Genomic DNA, 24,345 nt, shown 5'->3' on the forward strand with positions numbered 1-24,345 from the left:
GAGGACTGAACTCTCCAGGGTTAAGTTCTCTCTCTGGGAAGGTTGTACTCTCCAGGGTTAAGATATCTCTCTGGGAGGTCTGTACTCTCCAGGGTTAAGATATCTCTCTGGGAGGTCTGCACTCTCCAGGGTTAAGATATCTCTCTGGGAGGTCTGTACACTCCAGGGTTAAGATATCTCTCTGGGAGGTCTGTACTCTCCAGGGTTAAGATATCTCTCTGGGAGGTCTGTACTCTCCAGGGTTAAGATATCTCTCTGGGAGGGTTCTACTCAGCAGGGTTAAGATATCTCTCTGGGAGGTCTGTACTCTCCAGGGTAAAGATATCTCTCTGTGATGGTTGTCCTCTAAAGGTTTAAGATATCTTTTGGGAGGACTGAACTCTCCAGGGTTAAGTTCTCTCTCTGGGAAGGTTGTACTCTCCAGGGTTAAGATATCTCGTTGGGAGGCCTGTAATCTCCAGGGATAAGATATCTCTCTGGGAGGTCTGTACTCTCCAGGGTTAAGATATCTCTCTGGGAGGTCTGCACTCTCCAGGGTTAAGATATCTCTCTGGAAGGTCTGTACACTCCAGGGTTAAGATATCTCTCTGGGAGGTCTGTACTCTCCAGGGTTAAGATATCTCTCTGGGAGGTCTGTACACTCCAGGGTTAAGATATCTCTCTGGGAGGTCTGTACACTCCAGGGTTAAGATATCTCTCTGGGAGGTCTGCACTCTCCAGGGTTAAGATATCTCTCTGGGAGGATATCTTTTGGGAGGACTGAACTCTCCAGGGTTAAGTTCTCTCTCTGGGAAGGTTGTACTCTCCAGGGTTAAGATATCTCGTTGGGAGGCCTGTAATCTCCAGGGATAGGATATCTCTCTGTGAGGGCTGTACTCTCCAGGGATAAGATATCTCTCTGGGAGGTCTGTACTCTCCAGGGTTAAGATATCTCTCTGGGAGGTCTGCACTCTCCAGGGTTAAGATATCTCTCTGGGAGGTCTGTACACTCCAGGGTTAAGATATCTCTCTGGGAGGTCTGTACTCTCCAGGGTTAAGATATCTCTCTGGGAGGTCTGCACTCTCCAGGGTTAAGATATCTCTCTGGGAGGTCTGTACACTCCAGGGTTAAGATATCTCTCTGGGAGGTCTGCACTCTCCAGGGTTAAGATATCTCTCTGGGAGGGTATCTTTTAGGAGGACTGAACTCTCCAGGGTTAAGTTCTCTCTCTGGGAAGGTTGTACTCTCCAGGGTTAAGATATCTCTCTGGGAGGTCTGTACTCTCCAGGGTTAAGATATCTCTCTGGGAGGTCTGCACTCTCCAGGGTTAAGATATCTCTCTGGGAGGTCTGTACACTCCAGGGTTAAGATATCTCTCTGGGAGGTCTGCACTCTCCAGGGTTAAGATATCTCTCTGGGAGGGTATCTTTTGGGATGACTGAACTCTCCAGCACTTTTACCTCCATTGAGTTCACAGGTGCTCAAGCCACCACAAGGAGAAGCTCAAAGAGAGTGATGGGGCAAGGCAGAATTGTTCCATTATAATCCGCCAAACCCTTGAGCTAATCAGGCAAGCTGGACTTGAACCTTGATATCACTATGAAAGATAATGCATTAAGTTTAGGGATGAGAAAAGAGTATAAAAGATACCTTTAGGAACTCAAAACCTTATAGTTGTCTTATTATGGTTTCGAACTCCAAATCTTTGGAGTATAGCTTAGCCACTCATTCCCATTTCTGTTTACAACCTGCCAATCCATGTAATAGAGCTCACCACTGCCCATAAAGGATGTGGCAAAAATCACACTGTGTCTCAGATACACATATACTACGCTATTTCTTGTGTATAGTACAAAAGCTGTAGCTAGGAGAGACTGCGTAGAGGAATGAGGCTGAGTTTGAAAGAATGTTTGGAGATGAGAGGCTGTGTTGAGAGGAAAGTCGGTGTTGAGCAGAGTGTTGAAGTGAGGGGCTGCATGGAGAGAACAGACTGTTATGAGAGGCTGTGTCGAGACCGTATTGAGGTGAGGGACTGCTTTGTGCTGCAAATTATGGTATATGAAGCCTGCAGGGTGGTTGGCCCTATCCCTGGTTATTAAACAGAAGCATTCAACACTTTCCTCAGGGACCTCCTATTCCACGTACTTGATCTATTCCAGAGAAAGCTTAGGTCTTCAACACAATTGTGACGTCTGAGTGTTCCTTACAGGATTATAGTATAGAAAGTAATATCTAAAGACCAAGGATTGTAGAATAGAAAGTCATTCCTCATGACCAGGGATGTAGAATTGAAAGTAATATTTAAAGAGTGATCCCTGAACAACTAACCTAAAGAATAATGGACCAAGATGGTGGCGCGAGTACATCACAAGTCCCAGCATCTACCCAATTTTTGCAAACTAGCAGTAATTTACTTGATAGTTCTTTGTTGATTCACTCAGTTCTGCCTAGCACACTCTCTATACAGCTGACACGACCCCTGGACACTGGAGCACACTCTCTATACAGCTGACACGACCTGACACTGGAGCACTCTCTACAGCTGACACGACCCCTGGACACTGGAGCACACTCTCTATACAGTTGACAAGACCCCTGTACACTGGAGCACACTCTCTATAAAGGTGACACGACCCCTGGACACTGGAGCACACTCTATACAGCTGACATGACCCCTGGACACTGGAGCACACTCTCTATACAGCTGACATGACCCCTGGACACTGGAGCACACTCTCTATACAGCTGACATGACCCCTGGACACTGGAGCACACTCTCTATACAGCTGACATGACCCCTGGACACTGGAGCACACTCTCTATACAGCTGACACAACCCCTGGACACTGGAGCACACTCTCTATACAGCTGACACGACCCCTGGACACTGGAGCACACTCTCTATACAGCTGACACGACCCCTGGACACTGGAGCACACTCTCTATACAGCTGACACGACCCCTGGACACTGGAGCACACTCTCTATACAGCTGACATGACCCCTGGACACTGGAGCACACTCTCTATACAGCTGACACGACCCCTGGACACTGGAGCACACTCTCTATACAGCTGACACGACCCCTGGACACTGGAGCACAATGCACAGAAAGAGTTTTAGACAACTTTCAACTTCCACCGGAGATCGCGAAGAAGCCCCGGGAGATGGTACTTCACATCGCAGAGTGCTAGTGCCCAGAGGCTGCGTCGAGATCATAAACAAAGGCGTGGGAAGCATGGAGGCCATCAGGCCAGGCTAACGCTAGCCCCCCATTGGCCTTCACTATAGTCTTTTCCTATGGTCACGGGGGAACAAAATGAAATACGACGAAATACAACTGAGAATCATCTCACAGATATGGATAATGGTTTACATCATGATTTCCTCTTAACAACAACATAATTGAGCTGGAAGGGAGCGATGTCTACAGAGCTGGCCGAGGTCTTTACTGACATTTTCAACCTGTCACTGATCCAGGTGGTTGTTCCAACGTGCTTCAAGACCGCAACCATTGTGCCAGTGCCGATGCAGTCAACTGCATCAAGCCTGAATTACTTCCAACCTGTCGCACTCACCCCCACAATCAAAGTGCTTCAAAAGACTAGTTCTGGTACACCTTAAGTCCTGCCTCCCCCCAACTCTGGATCCCCACCAGTTTGCCTAACAGTTGAACAGGTCTACAGAGGACTCTCTCCACAGCGTTACACTCTGCCCTGACTCACCTGGACAAAAGCAAGACCACAGTGAGAATTCTATTCATAGACTTTAGCTCAGCATTCAACATGGTCATTCCCCTCTGGGCTGGTCAATAAACACGATGCCCTGGGGGATCAGCCCCTCTCTCTGTAACTGGACTTTGGACTTCCTAACAAACAGACCCCAGTCTGTCAGGTTAAACAACCTCATCCCCTCCACCCTGATCCTGAACAATGGTGTTCCACAAGGCTGCATGCTGAGCCCCCTCCTGTCCGATAAGGAAGTCTTCAGTTGTTACAGGTATGTGTCTACCTCAGGAACCTCACCACTGTTATCCCTGCATTTCAGCTGCACATGCCACTTTGCACCTTCAACTTGCCTGCTTTGCACATTTAGAATTGCCATCATACTTGCATTTTTCAGTTGTTACATTTACATGTCTACCTCAGGACTTCATCGCTGCTCTCTACACATGCTACTTTAGTCCTTCAACTTGCCTCGATTGCACATTATGAATGACATTTAGAATTGCCCTTTGTACCCACACAACTATTTATCCCACTAGTAACATACATTTTCTGCCCTCCTCTATTTTCCTTAACGGCACATTTAGTATTGCCATTTGTACAGCATATGCCTTCTTTGATGAATCCTACATGATCAAAATTATGAAACGTCTGTCAGATTGTGAGCATTACAAGGATTTAAGGAATAACAAATTATATTAATGCCAGATCATGTGTTGAATGAATGAAGGTAGTGTAAATAAAGTTTAAACTGCTGTAAAACATCTTTAATGGTTAATGCAGGCATTCTTGCAGACAACAATCTTTTTTCAACATCGCCACAGAACACAGAATGACTGAGTAATTCCATGTAAAAACGATGTCGCTTTCAGTAATTTACAAAATCCTCCAAATAGGCATTTATTTGTCACAGCACGTGACTGCATCTATGACACACTCAACAACCAATCAGACCATCATGTGACCCATCCATACAACACATCAGGACAAGGCTCAGATCAGCTTCTCATTCAGACACGATTCATCACTGCAAGATTCACCATTATTTGTTCAATTGATTAACAGAAACAGCTGAAGTCCTAAATGGTCAGAATGTGAAGCTGGACTGACCTCTGACCCTTATAACACCAAGGGGACAGACATTGATGCTCAGCATCCTATACAGCTCCAAGACCGCACCTGGACTGGACTCAATTCATTTAAATCCTTTACAGATACTTTTAGATAATTGCAGAAAGAAGAATACAAATTGTTAATGACAAATGTGAACCTGGACACTTCTCAACAATACAGGACCATGCATTAGTCGTTCCATTTCTCTTTTGTTAACCACAATATATTGAATATAAATATTTGCAAGTGGGTAGTAATATGGGAAGCTAAATCTCTGGAACTTGAATCTATAGGTTGCTCTTTGCATAAGTGTTCATCCAATGGGAGACTGGAGAAAGAGACTTTCCTATTGGTCCAATAGTTGTACTAGTTCAGGGGCAGAGAGTGTAGTAACAGCACCAAGCCTGGGTCTCTTAACGCCAGAACACAGAACAGCCCGTCTTCTGAAGATGCTTCAACTGTCATTTACATAGAAATGGTGCCATCAATATGGGGCATACTCTTCTTTTAAAAAGTGTAAATAATTGACCTTGCACTGAAAGTGTTCACGCTTTAATGTCTAGTCATAAAATGGGCTAAACATTACAAATATATAATATTTCCCATGAATCAAACCCTTAACACTTCCCTATAGAATTCCATATCAAAATGACTACATGACGGGAACTAGTGCAATCTGGAAGCAGCCCGGTCTGCATGGGCGAGGCCGCGCCTTCTGGGGGGCGCAACCGCTCCTTTTACGGGGCGAGGCCGCGCCTTCTGGGGGGGGCAAGGCAGGCACAGTCGAATAGAAGGAACAGACTACAACAGCTCCAGAGCAATGGCAGATAGAGTAAGGCCATTTGAAATGACAGAAAAATAGCAAACAAAACTTGAGGACCAAACCAAACGTTTCTTCAGTCGTTAAGCAGTTAGCCTCCCAGCCTTGTTCACACAGCCTGGCTCATTCTGTTGGTTTCTATGGGAGGGAACACAAAGTATGCTTGGTTTTTACGAAGGCAGAGGATGGGGGGGTCCAGTCAGATGATTTCTATGGAGGGAGAGGAAGGGGGGGTCCGGTCAGGTGGTTTCTATGACCGGAGAGGATGGGGGTGTCCGGTCAGGTGGTTTCTATGACGGGAGAGGATGGGGGGGGTCCGGTCAGGTGGTTTCTATGACAGGAGAGGATGGGGGGGGGTCCGGTCAGGTGGTTTCTATGATGGGAGAGGATGGGGGGGGTCCGGTCAGGTGGTTTCTATGATGGGAGAGGATGGGGGGGTCCGGTCAGATGATTTCTATGATGGGAGAGGATGGGGGGGTCCGGTCAGGTGGTTTCTATGATGGGAGAGGATGGGGGGGTCCGGTCAGGTGGTTTCTATGATGGGAGAGGATGGGGGGGTCCGGTCAGGTGGTTTCTATGATGGGAGAGGATGGGGGGGGTCCGGTCAGGTGGTTTCTATGATGGGAGAGGATGGGGGGGGTTCACTCCTCTTCATGTGTCTGTGTCCATGTGAGAGAGGAAGGGGGGGGGGCACTCTTCTTCATTGTTCTTTGTGTCTGTGTCCATGTGGCCTCGGCTCTCAGCTCCTAGAGTCTGGATGGGTGGGCTGCACCAGTCATGACTGTTTTAGGCGTTTGCGTGGCAAGCCAAAGGGTGGGCACTGTGCCGATGCCAGGGCCCGGAAGGCCTCGGCCACTAAGTGTGGATGGGACTGGATCATTGACTTCCAGCCGGCTGTTTCCATGATGTCCGTGGCATGACTGAAACAACCACACACAGGAAATTAACACACAGCAGACTGGAGACAAAAAAAAGACTGGATCTAGATAAAAAAAGGCTGCAATGATTCATCAAAAGCCCCATTCTTATTATTGTCTTATTCTGTTCAAATGACTAAACTAGTGAACTTCAGCCGATTCCCAGTAATACTGAGCTAAAGTAAATAGTTATAGTGATCGATAGTGAGCTGTTCAAGGTGTCTTCTACAACAGTAGCACTACATCACACAATGAAAGTGGTTTTACATTTAATATTCTAAAACTGTTCCATCATACACAACAAAACTGCTTTTCCATTTATTATTCTGAAGTGGTTCCATTCCCAAAGTTTTATCCTGATAGTCGATTAATAACATGATCCGAGATATGGAACCACTGGACAGCCCAAACCGGACCAGCGCTTTCCGACAATGGCCCCCCCTTGCTCTCTACCCCCACCACCCCTCAGCCTTGCTCTGTCTCTCTCCCCCCTCCCTCCCTCTCTCCCCCTATTTGGCTCTTTGGCTAAAACACTGAATTGTAATGCATCTCTTTGGGAGAGATAAGAGGTTGTTATTAATCTGGTGTCACATATATCAGCTAATTACATACTTGCTATTCCAGTTTTTCCCATCTTTACAGCCCAGCTGTCGGAGGACGCTGCACCTGTAGGAGATAAACACAGCAGCGTTGAGAGGATGCTGACACGGTTGGCAGCAGGGATTCATCACAGGGAATTTCGACAGATACTTGCCTGTTGATAAAATCTATGGCTTGTGCTTTGAGCTGCTCCGCGCTGTGCAAGTCAGCCAGGATGAGAGTATCAGCCACATTCTCCACTGAGAGGCTGTTGCACAGAGCCTCTTCACACATCACCTTTAAACGCTCCAATGCGTACTGGACAGAAGAGCAGAGGAAGAGGGCCGTTACACAGGAAGAGGGCCGTTACACAGGAAGAGGGCCGTTATACAGGAAGAGGGCCGTTACACAGGAAGAGGGCCGTTACACAGGAAGAGGGCCGTTACACAGGAAGAGGGCCGTTACACAGGAAGAGGGCCGTTACACAGGAAGAGGGCCGTCACACATTAGTGAGAGTAACATGTGTAATGCCAGCCTTACTTTGTCGGCAGCAGCAAGCAGATTGTCAGCCATCTTCTCCAGGTTGGGGGCTTTTCCTGTGTAGATGAAACCCATCATCTCCTTAAACACATCTGGGTCCACATCACTGATGTCCACACGGTTCTGGAGAGGAGACAATAAACCACATTGTCTACTATGAAGAGTTAGGCAGAACATGCTCCACAGGTCCCAAGTGTATTTATAAAATGAATCCATTAGAAACAAACCCATCAGAAGTTGCTAAAGTGTTTTACAGACACGCAGCCTATTACCACAAATCAGCCAAGCTTGTCAAGAAGCCGGGTGACCAGGAGAACCTCTTTCTATTAGACCCACCTTTTTACTTTCTTCCATCTCATGTTCAAACATGGCGTTAAAGACGGGGGATCTCGCTGTCCAAAGTGGAAACAGAATATTGGTTAAAGGGTCACATAGGGCAAAAAATAAATTGTTTAAAAGATCAATTCACATCTTGTTAGGGTCTACGGTTAAACACTAATGGTTAATTAGCTGTCATGACTACTGCCTAGTCTAAAGCAGTGAGTCAGGGAGTACAGGAACCTGTCTATCACTACTGCCTGGTCTAAAGCAGTGAGTCAGGGAGTACAGGAACCTGTCTATCACTACTGCCTGGTCTAAAGCAGTGAGTTAGGGAGTACAGGAACCTGTCTATCACTACTGCCTGGTCTAAAGCAGTGAGTCAGGGAGTACAGGAACCTGTCTATCACTACTGCCTGGTCTAAAGCAGTGAGTCAGGGAGTACAGGAACCTGTCTATCACTACTGCCTGGTCTAAAGCAGTGAGTCAGGTTTTTTCCACCTCAAACAAACCACCCAGTACGTTACTGTGGATTGAAGGGCGAGCAAGATCTGAATTTCTTTTTTTTAACTCTGTGGAGATGGTACTTCTGGCTTTGGCTAGTCCCTCCCCAACCTTTGTGAGGTTTTCTAAACATCATCTCGGTAGACTGACTGGGTAGTGGGTACAGCTGGCTAACTTTACAATACACAACACAATGCCTTGTCATCATGGATGTATTTTGGAAGTGATCTCACATGACGCTATTACTTGGTCTTACATGGCAGGACCAAGATGGCAAATAAGCTCATTATATTAACTGGTGCCTTTCTTCCTGCTAAACAAACAGTGTCTTGGGGAACTGATATACTGCTTACATGGGTACAGTATGTTTAAAAGCTACAGTAACTACTGAGATCTGCAACTAGCAGATACAGATAATGTAAAACACATAGCAATTTGGCTACTGTCATTAAAACTGCAACACTTGAGCCTAAACATGCTTGATGGGATCTGACTGGATGAATTATTCGGAAGTTATTCAGGCAGGTTCATTTAAATAGTAAGAGTAGAGTTTTTCTAAACTAACCACCAGATTTATTGGAAAGTTGAGAAAGCACAAATTCTGTGTCAAAATTGAAAAGTAATTGGAATAATGTATTTCACCTGGAAAACATGTTGTTTTTGCCAAATGTACAAGAGTGAACCCAGGTGTTTTGGACAGAGATGGGCAGTAGGGTGAAGGGAGGGTGGATGTCTGATGTACATGAGTGAACCCAGGTGTTTGGACAGAGATGGGCAGTAGGGTGAAGGGAGGGTGGATGTCTGATGTACATGAGTGAACCCAGGTGTTTTGGACAGAGATGGGCAGTAGGGTGAAGGGAGGGTGGATGTCTGATGTACATGAGTGAACCCAGGTGTTTTGGACAGAGATGGGCAGTAGGGTGAAGGGAGGGTGGATGTCTGATGTACATGAGTGAACCCAGGTGTTTGGACAGAGATGGGCAGTAGGGTGAAGGGAGGGTGGATGTCTGATGTACATGAGTGAACCCAGGTGTTTTGGACAGAGATGGGCAGTAGGGTAAATGGAGGGTGGATGTCTGATGTACATGAGTGAACCCAGATGTTTTGGACAGAGATGGGCAGTAGGGTGAAGGGAGGGTGGATGTCTGATGTACATGAGTGAACCCCAGGTGTTTTGGACAGAGATGGGCAGTAGGGTGAAGGGAGGGTGGATTTCTGATGTACATGAGTGAACCCAGGTGTTTTGGACAGAGATGGGCAGTAGGGTGAAGGGAGGGTGGATGTCTGCTTCTCACCTGCCAGAATAGATTTGTGTGCCTTGAACTCCTGCCCGCCCACATACAGGGAACAGTCAGTGAATCGAGAACACTCCCAGAGGTTCCCCAAGTCATCTGACAGCTGGCACTCTGGAACCTTCAACATGTTCATATTGGACTGGCCTGATATGTTTACAGAGTCCTGTACAACACTCACCTAGGATGACACACATGGACAAATCAATAAATGATCTGTAGTAAAACATAATTCAAGACCACAGATGTTATAAGTAGTAAAATATCATTAGTCCATAGATGTTATCAGCAGTAAAATATAATTAATGTCCATAGATGTTATCAGTAGTAAAACATAATTAATGTCCATAGATGTAGGGCAGCATGATCTCAACAAAATACTTCAATAATGTGACAAACATCACGTATAAGGCTGCTCGTATATTGCATGCATGATGTTCACGAGTGAAGTTGTTAGACATAGTGTTTGGCGTCATCGCCAGTGAAGACCACCGCTAGTTATCATGAGTCACATTGTGTATTAAATTTCTCTCAATAAAGGAGTCTGCTACATGACTAAAACACTTAAACTGTAGACAATGAAGACAGTAGCAGGCAACTCAATGTGATGAGTGAAGCCAATGACTGTTATAATCCAATATGTATTCAGACAGCTAAAGTAGCCAAGTGGGTTATTAGAATTTCGAGCCTGCAGCAGTCAGCGATGTTCTGTCAGAGTTGTTATAGCAGCATCATGTTAGTTTAGGAAAATAAGTGTTACTGCACACAGACAATGGCAATACTATACTTTCCATTTTGCATTCTTAGGATTTAAATCACTGACAGTTGATTTACATACTTGCTTGAGATTATATGTCCCATCAGCACCCATGACGTGTGTCTCATTTTGTTGTAGCCAAACACTGCTGACGTTGGTGATTTGGATAGTGCGTATGTCAATACTACAATTTCTATCATAAGATTAATTGTTCAGTCTTACAATGATGTTATAAGCAGTAAAAACATGATTGTGAAACCATTGTTCCTCTTGGGCAGGTGCTCGGTCATGGTACATTTAAAATTAATTACATAAAGTAGCTAGTTACATTACTTAGTTACTCGCTGTAGAAAGTAAGATTTTATGTTACTAAGTTACTTTAAGAGTAAGTCCTTTGATTCTATATTCATGTGTTGGTCACTTTTAATGGGTTACATAGTCAGGCAGTGTCAGTCACCAGCATATAATAACCTCAATCATTATAGAGCAAGAATGACCAATCCCATTATCATACATCAATTAGAAACAATATTTGCATTTAGTTCATTAATCAAGAATCTCTTAAAAATCTAGAAATGATTTTGTATTGCAAGGGCCTCCACATTTTCAGGCCAGGCCTATAAGTACAGACTTAAATACTGGTTAGATCCATTGCAGTGAAGAACGAAGAACTAAATAACAGCTGTAGTATTGTACACTGATAAACACACCTTCTCAAACAAGAAAACATAAGGCTCATTGCAATACAGCACATAATCCATCAATGTTTCAGGACTTTATTTGGAGGCGAATAATTACTAAATCTGTTTTGAAATGATTCTGAAAAATGTAGTTTAGAAACACAACATGTATTTAGATGTTAATTTACTATAAACTACATTTGGCAAAAGAAAATGTTTCTCTGCTTATTAAAACAATCACTATTAAACCACTATTAACACCTCCCATATACAAATACAGTGTTGGCTACATAATGTTTATTAACGGAATGAAAGTGTACCCTGGTGATTTCCTAAAGGGCAGCTGTGTGTTCATTCAGATAAAACATTAGTTTGCCTGGAGATAACGGAGGATGATTTAGGATTAACTTTGGTTGTCCAACAGAGGATGATTTCCGATCAAACTGTGGTTGTCTAACAGGCAAGACATCCCAGAAAAACATAACTGTGGTGATTGGTAATTGCGAGTGTAATGACGATCTAGTCGAAAAAGTTAACTGCTTCCCAAGCCAGAATCGTGAAGCTCACCCGAGCTGAGCCTTCCGCTGCATATATCGCTAGTCAAAGCTACATATTGTTTTGAAATGAATGGGACCTGGGTGAGTGGCTTCGGTAGGTGTATCATGACCTGGGAGAGCTGGTGCTGCCATCTTTGCCTCCTTTGTTGCCACTTCCTACTAGAGAAAAGTAATGCTACGTAAAGCTACATAGGTTGCACTGATGGAAATTAAGAAATTGAGTAACGTGTTGTTTTACTTGAAAAACTAACTAGTAAGGGACTAAAATAACTAACACATTACGTTACTTGTTACCTTTAAAAAGTCTGACTTGTCTACTATAACGCATTACCCCCGAACACTGTCTAAGTCCTATGATTACATCACAGTAATGTACCGCACTCAGCCAGAGTCTTACACATTATCAACCACAACATTACATAATGCCTGGAGTGCCTTCTTAGAACTTTGGATAATTACTTTTAATGACTATATGTTAAAGTTTCATCAGTTTCTTCTGGTAATGTCCTTTGTTGAGGCGTTCATCATTAGACTACAACAGGAAAATAAAGCACATTTGAATGAAATTTAAACAGCCAATTGTAACCGTATTAATTCATAAATTTTCCTGAAACACCTAATAAATAGAGAATATTCCAGATACAATTTAAATGTAATTTGTTTATGAAATTGCCAATTTTCCTGAAAATGTATGACTTTGCTGACAAGTAACACTGCTATTGTTTTTTTTAGCAGCATTAGGTTATTTACATATTCAATGGACAAAAGATTGTTTGAGACATTCCAATGTCAATTCTAATCAATTACTTGTTTTAAAACTGATCATTAAAACCAATCATTAGTGTTAGTAAGAAAGAATCACATATGCAATAGGTTTAAGGCTGGTTATCAGCTAATGTAAAACAGGCTTTGATAGAACACAACAATAGGCCGGGCCTTTCAGACCAACAGTATCTGCCAGAGCCGAACGCTGTTTTACGTCATTAGCATATGAATAGGCCCTATTAGCATAAGCATTCTCCTCCGCAGCATCACCTTCCAGCCAGAGCATCAGTTCATCTACTGTGTCTGTGTCAAACTATATAGAATAGTCCAAAAAATCTATTACAGAATTTTTTTAAATGGTTAATGAAAAATACAATAATGTTTTTGTATTGAAGGTCTTACCATATGGAAAAGAAAAAAAAAAGAATATATAGAATGATTATATCTAAGGAAACAGGCTAAAGTATTTTCATTAATTTATTAGGCCCTACAAACATACAAAATTAAAATGATAACCCCTCAATTATTCAAAACAAATCCATTTGAATTTAGTTTTCATTTTGATGATTTACAAGGTAAAATAAGAGACATTATCGACCATTTTGCGACAATCAAAGGATATTCGCATTCACAGAACTCTCCAATATTACAAACACCTGTTCCTCAACACATCACCCCAGACTTCCCATCCTTACACACAGCTGTTCCTCAACACATCACCCCCGACTTCCCATCCTTACACACAGCTGTTCCTCAACACATCACCCCAGACTTCCCATCCTTACACACAGCTGTTCCTCAACACATCACCCCAGACTTCCCATCCTTATACAGCTGTTCCTCAACACATCACCCCAGACTTCCCATCCTTACACACAGCTGTTCCTCAACACATCACCCCAGACTTCCCATCCTTATACAGCTGTTCCTCAACACATCACCCCAGACTTCCCATCCTTACACAGAGCTGTTCCTCAACACATCACCCCAGACTTCCCATCCTTACACAGCTGTTCCTCAACACATCACCCCAGACTTCCCATCCTTACACACAGCTGTTCCTCAACACATCACCCCAGACTTCCCATCCTTACACAGCTGTTCCTCAATACATCACCCCAGACTTCCCATCCTTACACAGCTGTTCCTCAACACATCACCCCAGACTTCTCATCCTTACACACAGCTGTTCCTCACCACTACAGCCTATAACTGCCCTTGTGTTTGTCAGGGTCTTTGTGGAGTATAGTCTGCTAGTTGTCCGTGTGTTCGTAGTTTTTCTCACCTAGTGCCCTTGTTCTTTTGTATCAGTTCTAGCCTTTTCAGCCTTCATTGACTGTATTACACTTATCAGCTTGGTAAACCCTTGTTTCACCGTTCATCCTGCGCCTGGTCTCCTTGCTTACCACATCGAGACATACAAAAAAAAATATTCGATCAGCAGAGTAAAAGGATGATTAAAGGATGACTTACAGTAATGAGTGGCAGTGGCATTTGTGGTCCCTGTTGGTTTGTTTCTTTTAGTTTTTTTGCGAGGAGGCTCAGGCATTGAAGATGGCGGCTCATTATCAGAATCAGATGAAGACCCGAAATTCGAGACATAGATTACGGGATCTATTTCTGATCCTTCATCTGACTCCATCTCATCTAAAATTTGCCAAATGTGTCGAATGGTTGCCATTGTGAACTAAATGTTGTACATTTTCTGAGTTGTGTCTGACTTGCTCAGAGTTCAGATTATATACAATTTCTACCCTCAGTAGCCTAAATGTAAATATAGAAAAGTAAATTGTCGATTGTATTGATGAAAAACAGTAAAGTGTAATACATTTGCTGAATTGATAATGTGATAATTGGTATTTCGTTTTGTGAATAATTATTTAGCCTAACACATATGTAGAATCTTAATCATCTGTAAAACAAACAGAAAATTCAAAGAGATGATAGAAAATCGTGTACACAGCCTTTCTCATTCTCTCCCAAGATAAACAGTAACGTGTACTACCTTTGTTGAATTGGTAGTTGGCCAGAATGTCTGGTATTTCGTTTCTTTAAATATTTAGATTTACATTTGATGAATTAGCCTATATCGTTTGTAATATGTTTAAATAACAGCCAAATTAAATTGTTGAATGGTCATATAAATCTTGTATTTGTATGTTCATTCAAATTCAACCAAGACAATCATTCATCTGGGAGTATCACACATTCATCCAGTGACGTCATGCATTCAGTGAGGGGTGATTAGTGCCTGGGTATCATTTGGTTAAGTGTCGTGGGCTGTTGTGGTGGATTAGGATGGAAAAGAGGGCATAAAAAAAACAAAAAATATTTATTAAAAAAACATTGATAAATGGTTTCTAAATAGTTTTCTGTTTGAGTTTAGAATTCCACCAACAGAACAATGTAATATACACCTATTTAGGAAAAGTAATGGAAGGAGGGTGTAGCTTTCAAAATGACAGTTTAATTTAAATTCTAAACACAAATGCCAATTCCCGTAGGCATTTGGCAGTCCCCGATCTCTGGACACGGAAACTGGCTCTAGGGACGTGGAATGTCACCTCGCTGGCGGGGAAGGAGCCTGAGTTAGTGCGTGAGGTTGAGAGGTTCCGATTAGAGGTAGTCGGGATCACCTCTACGCACGGCTTGGGCTCTGGAACCACACTCCTTGAGAGAGGATGGACTCTTCACCACTCTGGAGTTGCCCATGGTGAGAGGCGGCGGGCTGGTGTGGGTTTGCTCATAGCTCCCCAGCTCTGCCGCCATGTGTTGGAGTTTACCCCGGTGAACGAGAGGGTCGTTTCCCTGCGGCTACGGGTCGGGGATAGGTCTCACTGTTGTTTGTGCCTACGGGCCGAACGGCAGTGCAGAGTACCCGACCTTCTTGGAGTCTCTGGGAGGGGTGCTGGAAAGTGCTCCGACTGGGGACTCTATTGTTCTACTGGGGGACTTCAACGCCCACGTGGGCAACGACAGTGACACCTGGAGGGGCGTGATTGGGAGGAACGGCCCCCCTGATCTGAACCCGAGTGGTGTTCAGTTATTGGACTTCTGTGCTAGTCACAGTTTGTCCATAACGAACACCATGTTCAAGCATAAGGGTGTCCATCAGTGCACGTGGCACCAGGACACCCTAGGCCGCAGGTCGATGATCGACTTTGTTGTCGTCTCATCTGACCTGCGGCCGTATGTCTTGGACACTCGGGTGAAGAGAGGGGCGGAGCTGTCAACTGATCACCACCTGGTGGTGAGTTGGATCCGATGGCGGGGGAGGAAGCTGGACAGACTCGGCAGGCCCAAGCGTACTGTAAGGGTCTGCTGGGAACGTCTGGCCGAGTCTCCTGTCAGAGAGATCTTTAACTCCCACCTCCGACAGAGCTTCGACTGGATCCCGAGGGAGGTTGGAGATATTGAGTCCGAGTGGACCATGTTCTCCACCGCCATTGTCGAAGCGGCCGCTCGGAGCTGTGGCCGTAAGGTCTCCGGTGCCTGTCGAGGCGGCAATCCCCGAACCCGGTGGTGGACACCGGAAGTAAGGGATGCCGTCAAGCTGAAGAAGGAGTCCTATCAGGCCTGGTTGGCTTGTGGGACTCCTGAGGCAGCTGACGGGTACCGACAGGCAAGCGGGCTGCAGCCCGGGTGGTTGTGGAGGCAAAAAAAAAATCGGGCCTGGGAGGAGTTCGGTGAGGCCATGGAGAAGGACTATCGGCTGGCCTCGAAGAGATTCTGGCAAACCATCCGGCGCCTCAGGAGAGGGAAACAGTGCCCTACCAACGCTGTTTACAGTAGAGGTGGGCAGCTGTTGACCTCAACTGAGGATGTCGTCGGGCGGTGGAAGGAGTACTTCGAGGATCTCCTCAATCCCGCTGACATGTCTTCCATTGAGGAAGCAGAGGATGAGGGCTCAGAGGTGGACTCGTCCATCACCCGGGCTGAAGTCACAGAGGTGGTCAAGAAACTCCTCGGTGGCAAGGCACCGGGGGTGGATGAGATCCGCCCTGAGTACCTCAAGTCTCTGGATGTTGTGGGGCTGTCTTGGTTGACACGCCTGTGCAACATCGCGTGGCGGTCGGGGACAGTGCCTCTGGGATGGCAGACCGGGGTGGTGGTCCCTCTTTTTAAGAAGGGGGACCGGAGGGTGTGTTCCAACTATAGGGGGATCACACTTCTCAGCCTCCCCGGGAAAGTCTATGCCAGGGTTCTGGAGAGGAGAATACGGCCGATAGTAGAACCTCGGATTCAGGAGGAACAGTGTGGTTTTCGTCCGGGCCGTGGAACACTGGACCTGCTCTATACCCTCTACGGGGTGTTGGAGGGTTCATGGGAGTTTGCCCAACCAATCCACATGTGTTTTGTGGATTTGGAGAAGGCATTCGACTGTGTCCCTCGCGGCATCTTGTGGAGGGTGCTTGGGGAATATGGGGTCCTGGGTCCTTTGCTAAGGGCTGTCAGGTCCCTATACAACCGAAGCAGGAGCTTGGTCCGCATTGCCGGCAGTAAGTCAGACTTGTTCCCAGTGCATGTTGGACTCCGGCAGGGCTGCCCTTTGTCACCGGTTCTGTTTGTAATTTTTATGGACAGAATTTCTAGGCGCAGCCAGGGGCCGGAGGGTGTCAGGTTTGGGGACCACACGATTTCGTCTCTGCTCTTTGCAGATGATGTTGTCGTGTTGGCCCCTTCTAACCAGGACCTTCAGCATGCACTGGGACGGTTTGCAGCCGAGTGTGAAGCGGTGGGGATGAAAATCAGTACCTCCAAATCCGAGGCCATGGTCCTCAGTCGGAAAAGGGTGGCTTGCCCACTTCAGGTTGGTGGAGAGTGCCTGCCTCAAGTGGAGGAGTTTAAGTATCTAGGGGTCTTGTTCACGAGTGAGTGAGGGAAGGATGGAACGGGAGATTGACAGACGGATCGGTGCAGCTTCTGCAGTAATGCAGTCGATGTATCGGTCTGTCGTGGTGAAGAAAGAGCTGAGCCGCAAGGCGAAGCTCTCGATTTACCAGTCAATCTACGTTCCTACTCTCACCTATGGTCATGAGCTTTGGGTCATGACCGAAAGGACAAGATCCCGGATACAAGCGGCCGAAATGAGTTTTCTCCGCAGGGTGGCTGGGCGATCCCTTAGAGATAGGGTGAGAAGCTCGGTCACCCGGGAGGAGCTCAGAGTAGAGCCGCTGCTCCTCCACATCGAGAGGGGTCAGCTGAGGTGGCTTGGGCATCTTTTTCGGATGCCTCCGGAACGCCTTCCTGGGAAGGTGTTCCGGTCCCGTCCCACCGGGAGGAGACCCCGGGGAAGACCTAGGACACGCTGGAGGGACTATGTCTCCCGGCTGGCCTGGGAACGCCTCGGTGTCCCCCCGGAAGAGCTAGAGGAAGTGTCTGGGGAGAGGGAAGTCTGGGCATCCCTGCTTAGACTGCTGCCCCCGCGACCCGGCCCCGGATAAGCGGAAGAAGATGGATGGATGGCATTTGGCAGTCCTAGTGTTAAAGCTGCTTCATGACTTGACCAGCATAATGGAAGCCTGTGAAGACACTATCCTGTAGGCTGGCTGAAGCTGGGTGGAATCATCATCATAGAAACGAGAGGTAACAGCATCACAGCGCATATGTTTGTCTTGAGCAATTAACTGAAATGTTGCACTTTTTGATCTTTAACTGGGGCAAAATAGTTTCAAAGACGAAGGTGCTCTGTAAAAGTCTGTGGGCTAGTGCTCAGACTGTAAAGGAATACATGCATTTCTCCATCTGTATAAAACATTGAAATTAATTACCAATGTACCTCACAGAACAGAGTGAGCTAGTGTGACTGTGCAAGTGTGGTTACAATGATAGTGAGTTAATGTAGACTAATGTACCTCACAAAACAGAGTGAGCTTGTCATCAGGAAGTAGTCCATTGGCTTCATCAAGCAGGAAATCTCTTCTAATAAACTTTTTGAAGCCCCAGTCCTTCCCCTGGACAAACCTATAGGCTCTTTGGCTTTCTGCATGGAGAGGGGGGGAGAAACACTTAGTTTCTGAAGGGAGGGGGGGCAGTATCTGAAGGGAGGGGGGGCAGTTTCTGAAGGGGGGGGGGTGAACAGTTTCTGAAGGGAGAGGGGGGGGAACAGTTTCTGAAGGGAGAAGGGGGGGCTGTTTCTGAAGGGAGAAGGGGGGGCAGTCTCTGAAGGGAGAAGGGGGGGCAGTCTCTGAAGGGAGGAGGGGGCGCTCTCTGAAGGGAGGGGGGGGGCAGTCTCTGAAGGGAGGGGGGGGGGGGGGCAGTCTCTGAAGGGAGGGGGGGGGGGACAGTCTCTGAAGGGGGGGGGACAGTCTCTGAAGGGGGGGGGACAGTCTCTGAAGGGGGGGACAGTCTCTGAAGGGGGGGGGGACAGTCTCTGAAGGGGGGGGGACAGTCTCTGAAGGGAGGGGACAGTCTCTGAAGGGAGGGAGGGGACAGTCTCTGAAGGGAGGGAGGGGACAGTCTCTGAAGGGAGGGAGGGGACAGTCTCTGAAGGGAGGGAGGGGGCAGTCTCTGAAGGGGGGGGGGGGCAGTCTCTGAAGGGGGGGGGGGGCAGTCTCTGAAGGGAGGGGGGGGGACAGTCTCTGAAGGGAGGGGGGGGGACAGTCTCTGAAGGGAGGGGGGGGGACAGTCTCTGAAGGGAGGGGGGGGGGACAGTCTCTGAAGGGAGGGGGGGGGACAGTCTCTGAAGGGAGGGGGGGGGGGACAGTCTCTGAAGGGAGGGGACAGTCTCTGAAGGGAGGGGGGGGGGGCAGTCTCTGAAGGGAGGGGGGGGGGCAGTCTCTGAAGGGAGGGGGGGGAACAGTTTCTCAAGGGAGAGGGGGGGGAACAGTTTCTCAAGGGAGAGGGAACAGTTTCTCAAGGGAGAGGGGGGGGAACAGTTTCTCAAGGGGGGGGGGCAGTTTCTCAAGGGAGAGGGAACAGTTTCTCAAGGGAGAGGGAACAGTTTCTCAAGGGAGAGGGAACAGTTTCTCAAGGGAGAGGATGAAAACAAACAACTGTCTATATCTTCATGTTCATACAATAGAAATATCTAAATTGGGAGTTAATATGAGAAGTAGTTATGGACAATCAGAATAATTATTTTATTAGCAATAGAAGTTGTGGAGGATCTGGCTTGGAAACTTACCCATAGCTTTAGTCTCTTCTCTTTTAGCGTTCAATAAGGAAAACTTGAACTTCGCTCTGACTTCACTTTTTGGACAACTAACAAGAAGTAAATACAATGACAGATAATCTTTACTCTCATCATCCAGGCCTTTGGGGTTTACTCTCAGACACCTGGGCAGGAAACAGGAAACACAGAAATATAACTTCAGTTACAACGAGACAGAACTGAAGCTGGACTACCACACAAGTAGTCATTCACCAAGACGTTAATCTCTCCTGATTTAAATCAGTGATAATTTATTGAGGATTGGGTTGATACAGTAAATAGTGAGAGGAATAATTAACTTACCATTTCATCTTGTCATTAGGCCCTGAGGAGAATGTTGAACTCTTTAACACCTCCCCCATCTCCTCCCTGCAGAAACTGAAGTTGTTGATGGTCCACATGTAGGAAAACTTCACAACTTTTACCTGCAACAAATGTAAAGAATAAAAATGGTTATACTATATCCATTTTAAAAGTCACACTGCCATTGAGAAGCAAAAATCCAACACGTACCAATGATGCATGTCCACTGGTGCTTTACCCCGGTACCAGGACTTCACTGGTGATTTATGCTAATGTGGCTCTAGAGACTTTCCTGTTTCCACTATACATTTGGTACCAAGGACTTAAGGAGGGGTTCAGGTGGGGATGGAGGAGTAAACTATCAACGCAATTTGTTTTTCTGGTTATGAAAAATTAAGGAAAATATGTCTGGTAGTAAAAATAAAATAAAAATAACACCATGCTCAGTTTGTTTATAATACAGTGTTTGAACTTGAGTAATAAAACTAATTTCTTCCTAAAACTCCTGCAACTGGCACCTTCTCCACCTACACTGGTGACACTGCAACTGTATGCCAGTGTATTCATTATTTAGCATAATATGTATTTTGTCAAAACTATCTACCATTAACAGAAGGATTTGGGGTAATTCTGTATTGTTATAGGTTCTCAGCGCTATGTTTTTCTATTGAGTCAATGCTATCGTTCCAACTTCGATCCTTGCAACTCTTTCCGTTGTGAGTGTTTGCTTCCCGGTACTGTTGCTTTATTTTCTTTATTTTATCAGGGATCTGTATGTTACATTGGATGAAAACCATTTGTTTAGTCTTAGGCTTCTCATAATGATACACATCGCTATACGAATAGCACAACATGCAGCATTTTCAGAGCACGTAACGCGTCAACCCGCAAACTGCGCCCTAAATTCTAAAGTTCGGGACACCAAGTGAGAGCAGGCCTACTGGCACTGGCCCGTGTCAATGGAAACAGAACATAGTCTGGACTTTGGGGTAAAACACCAGTGTTTGGTACCTGTGGAAACGAGGCACAAACCATCAGTGGTGATAGAGCTAGTGACCTAATCTAACCCAGATTACTGTCATGCCAATGAAAAGATGATAGTGGGTACACACACACACCTGTGTGTAACACCAGCTCTCCGCCACAGGTCCAGCAGACATCTCCCCAGGTGGAGGAGGGGTGGGAACCCGTGACATCGCCAGCTTCCCCCTCAGCAGTGCTGATACCCCTTAACTTGACCACTTAACCTTTCCTACAGGAGAGCAGGGCAGTAGTTAGACTGTGGCTGGGCCATCAACACTCCATTCACCCATCTGATTACAATGTCAATGTTCCTCTGAGAGGTCACATCAGTCTCCTGAAGCTATGTTAAAGGTGAAGGAACAGGGTTTAAGGAGGGAAAGAAGTTAAATGTAGGGAGTGGGTGAGAGATGTAGATGGAAGGAGGGAGATAGAACTGGGAAATCAGAATCAGGTATATTCACCAACAAAGAAAAGTCTCCAACAACAGTAAAACCAAGACCAGCATGTTTTACTCTTATGACATGTTATTCCAAACCTTTACCATGTTATAAAATGTTAATGTACTGCAGCTATACGTCTAGCCTTCACTGTGTTATGACAGGTTACTGCAGCCATACGTCTAGCCTTCACTGTGTTATGACAGGTTACTGCAGCCATACGTCTAGCCTTCACTATGTTATGACAGGTTACCACAGCCATACGTCTAGCCTTCACTATGTTATGACAGGTTACTGCAGCCATACGTCTAGCATTCACTATGTTATGACAGGTTACTGCAGCCATACGTCTAGCATTCACTATGTTATGACAGGTTACTGCAGCCATACGTCTAGCCTTCACTGTGTTATGACGGGTTACTGCAGCCATATGTCTAGCCTTCACTATGTTATGACAGATTACTGCAGCCATACGTCTAGCCTTCACTATGTTATGACAGATTACTGCAGCCATATGTCTAGCCTTCACTGTGTTATGACGGGTTACTGCAGCCATATGTCCAGCCTTCACTATGTTATGACAGGATACTGCTAAATATGGTGGAAACACCCTGTAGCTCACATATACAGCAATCAGGTGCTTTTAGATTTGCAGGAAATAGTGCACAAGTGCTCACTTCAGGACATACATCTTCACAGACTCCTGAACAACTAGCTAGTTTTATTTAGTGCCCCGTCTACCAGCCTGGACATGTCTGGAGGACAAAACTAATTAATTAAGTTGCCTTGACACGTAATTGCCATCTGACAATTTTTCAAAGTTTCCTTCTCATCCGCCTGGAAATAAATTCTGAATAATGGCATACTACAAAAACAGAGTATTATTAATTAGATACGGATAGTGACATATAAAATGATGAACTGGGTAAGAAACTGCCATTTATCTAAAATAAGTTGGTAAGAAAGCAGACCTGTCTGGCTTGTACTCACCAGCAGACGTTGACAAGAAGGCTTATATTTCATGCTATTGATGGGAATCCCATGTACGCACCTCTCAGGAGGGGGTGATCAAATGAATAGGAATGGATGAGGTTTCTCCAGAACCTAGGTTATCACTGACAGCTTCATGGTCCAATCTGGAGGTCCCACTCTGAGGATAGAACAGATCACCCAATACTCAGGCACTTGTTGGGACCAAATCAACAATAATTTTGAAACAAAACCCTTTGTTGTCTGGACCTGAACTGAAGTGTTTCAGGTACTAGCAATGAACTGTATATAGCTACAAATAAAACAAAACGTACATATTACCCAACAGAGATAAAATCAGAACAAGAAAAATAATACCATGTATGTTAAGCACATCTCTTTGAAAAATGTGTGACTTACAGTCAAATGATTACAGGCCTAGTCTGTGATTTTCTTAAAGTTATCTAGCTCCTGTAAATTAGCTCTAAAAATGATAAATTTTTACCTGGATTATCATAATTAGCCTATTCAATAGTTTGACGGGTGTTATTCCATGGAACGTGAGTGTAAACAGTTAAGGCTATATATTTTAGGCAAACTTGGATAATGTCAACCGTCGTGGGTTAGCTAACTAATCGAGGAAAGTACCTATTCAGCTAACTAGTCGGATGTGTAATTCTTGTAAATCACAGATGATGGTGATTTAAGGAGATATTTTGTGGCCATCCAACGATTAATCTGACAAAATGCGTCCAGAAGATGTGTCATCCTTGATTTGGCTCATTCTCAGTCAGTGATGAGGTTGTTTTTGTTAGCTGGCTAGCCGGCTAAACTGTTACTAGCAGACTCATTGTTTTGAAGTTAACCAACTACTGTAACGCGTAGTTTTTAAATAATTAGACACTTCGTCAGTAAATAGACAGTAAGAAACAGAAACATTTAAGTGTTGATATGGCTGAACTGGTAACAAGTGTAGTTGTAAATAGCCGACTCGTCTAGCTTGTTGGCAGGCTTAGCTAGCTAACCTCTTACTAAGTTGTCCTTACAGTGAAAATAACTTCGAACTTGCAAATTATGAATAACTAACGTTGTTTCCAACGAAGCATGTTGACTAGTAAGCTAAATAACTAACAACACTATGCTGTCAGAACTCATGACTAACTTGTAAGTGGAAAGTGTAACATTCACTTAAATGCTATCTTTGCAGGCCTGGCTAGCCAAGTTAGCTATAGTAGCTATGCTAGCTAGCGTCGGCAGCCAAAATCACTGTTAATTGGTCAATATCAAACAGCTTACATTGCCGCTTCGGAACAAAGGCCCTTCACTAAGATTAAAAACTGGTATTTCCAACTGACATCGTACTGTACAATGTATATTTGTACAGTACGAGTTAAAACACATAATTAGTGGTAATTAGCTAGTTATCTGGCAACAAGTCCTCATTGCTGGTATTGTTTTAGAAATAAATTGTCGTCCAACAACATGCAGAAAACAAACCAGCTAGCTAACGTTAGCTACCATTACCTAGCTCAAAATGCTAGGGGAATTTGAAAAAATAAGACTTTCACTACGAACCTTTTATTTCCATGCTTCCACTAAATGCAACGAAGCTTATCTCAGCCGTTCATTTCACCATCAAGTATTTCGCTAAATAACAGAAACTGCGTTGTAAACATTCCCTGACTCTGCTACGTAGCTAAGATTTATATACGTTTTTCAGACTTTAGCATGCTAGGCTACTTTGCTAGCTAGTTGGAGCCTTGTGTAGTGGAGGCAGATCAGTTAGCAGCTTCTCCCCACAGACAACGCCTGCGCGGTAGCTGTAAATTACAAACTTCCTGGTCTCCTCGCCAGCTGATTTCGGTGCTATTTTTTCCCCCATGCTTAGACTCCGTTTGTGGTTGATAAATTCAC

General features: G+C 45.2%; 1 protein-coding gene across 2 annotated transcripts; it reads right to left on the reverse strand.

Moving 5' to 3' along the window:
* Positions 1–4,455: 4,455 nt before the first annotated feature.
* spopla (speckle type BTB/POZ protein like a) lies at positions 4,456–24,258 on the reverse strand. Of its 2 annotated transcripts, none has more exons than XM_029115762.2 (12): positions 24,007–24,258; positions 22,514–22,612; positions 21,121–21,254; positions 20,003–20,124; positions 19,673–19,824; positions 18,402–18,529; positions 9,791–9,968; positions 8,010–8,065; positions 7,674–7,796; positions 7,309–7,451; positions 7,167–7,220; positions 4,456–6,557 (listed from the first exon to the last, which is right to left on the reverse strand). In XM_029115762.2, the coding sequence occupies exons 3-12, from the start codon at positions 21,196–21,198 to the stop codon at positions 6,413–6,415; spliced, it is 1,179 nt and encodes a 392-aa protein (XP_028971595.1). In that variant the 5' UTR covers positions 21,199–21,254; positions 22,514–22,612; positions 24,007–24,258; the 3' UTR covers positions 4,456–6,412. The 2 variants fall into 2 exon arrangements, with proteins under 2 accessions (XP_028971595.1, XP_028971594.1); XM_029115761.2 differs by having other exon boundaries at positions 22,453–22,612.
* Positions 24,259–24,345: the final 87 nt, after the last annotated feature.

Source organism: Esox lucius, chromosome 20, assembly GCF_011004845.1.
Source record: "Esox lucius isolate fEsoLuc1 chromosome 20, fEsoLuc1.pri, whole genome shotgun sequence".
In the NCBI taxonomy this organism is placed as follows: Eukaryota; Metazoa; Chordata; class Actinopteri; order Esociformes; family Esocidae; genus Esox; species Esox lucius.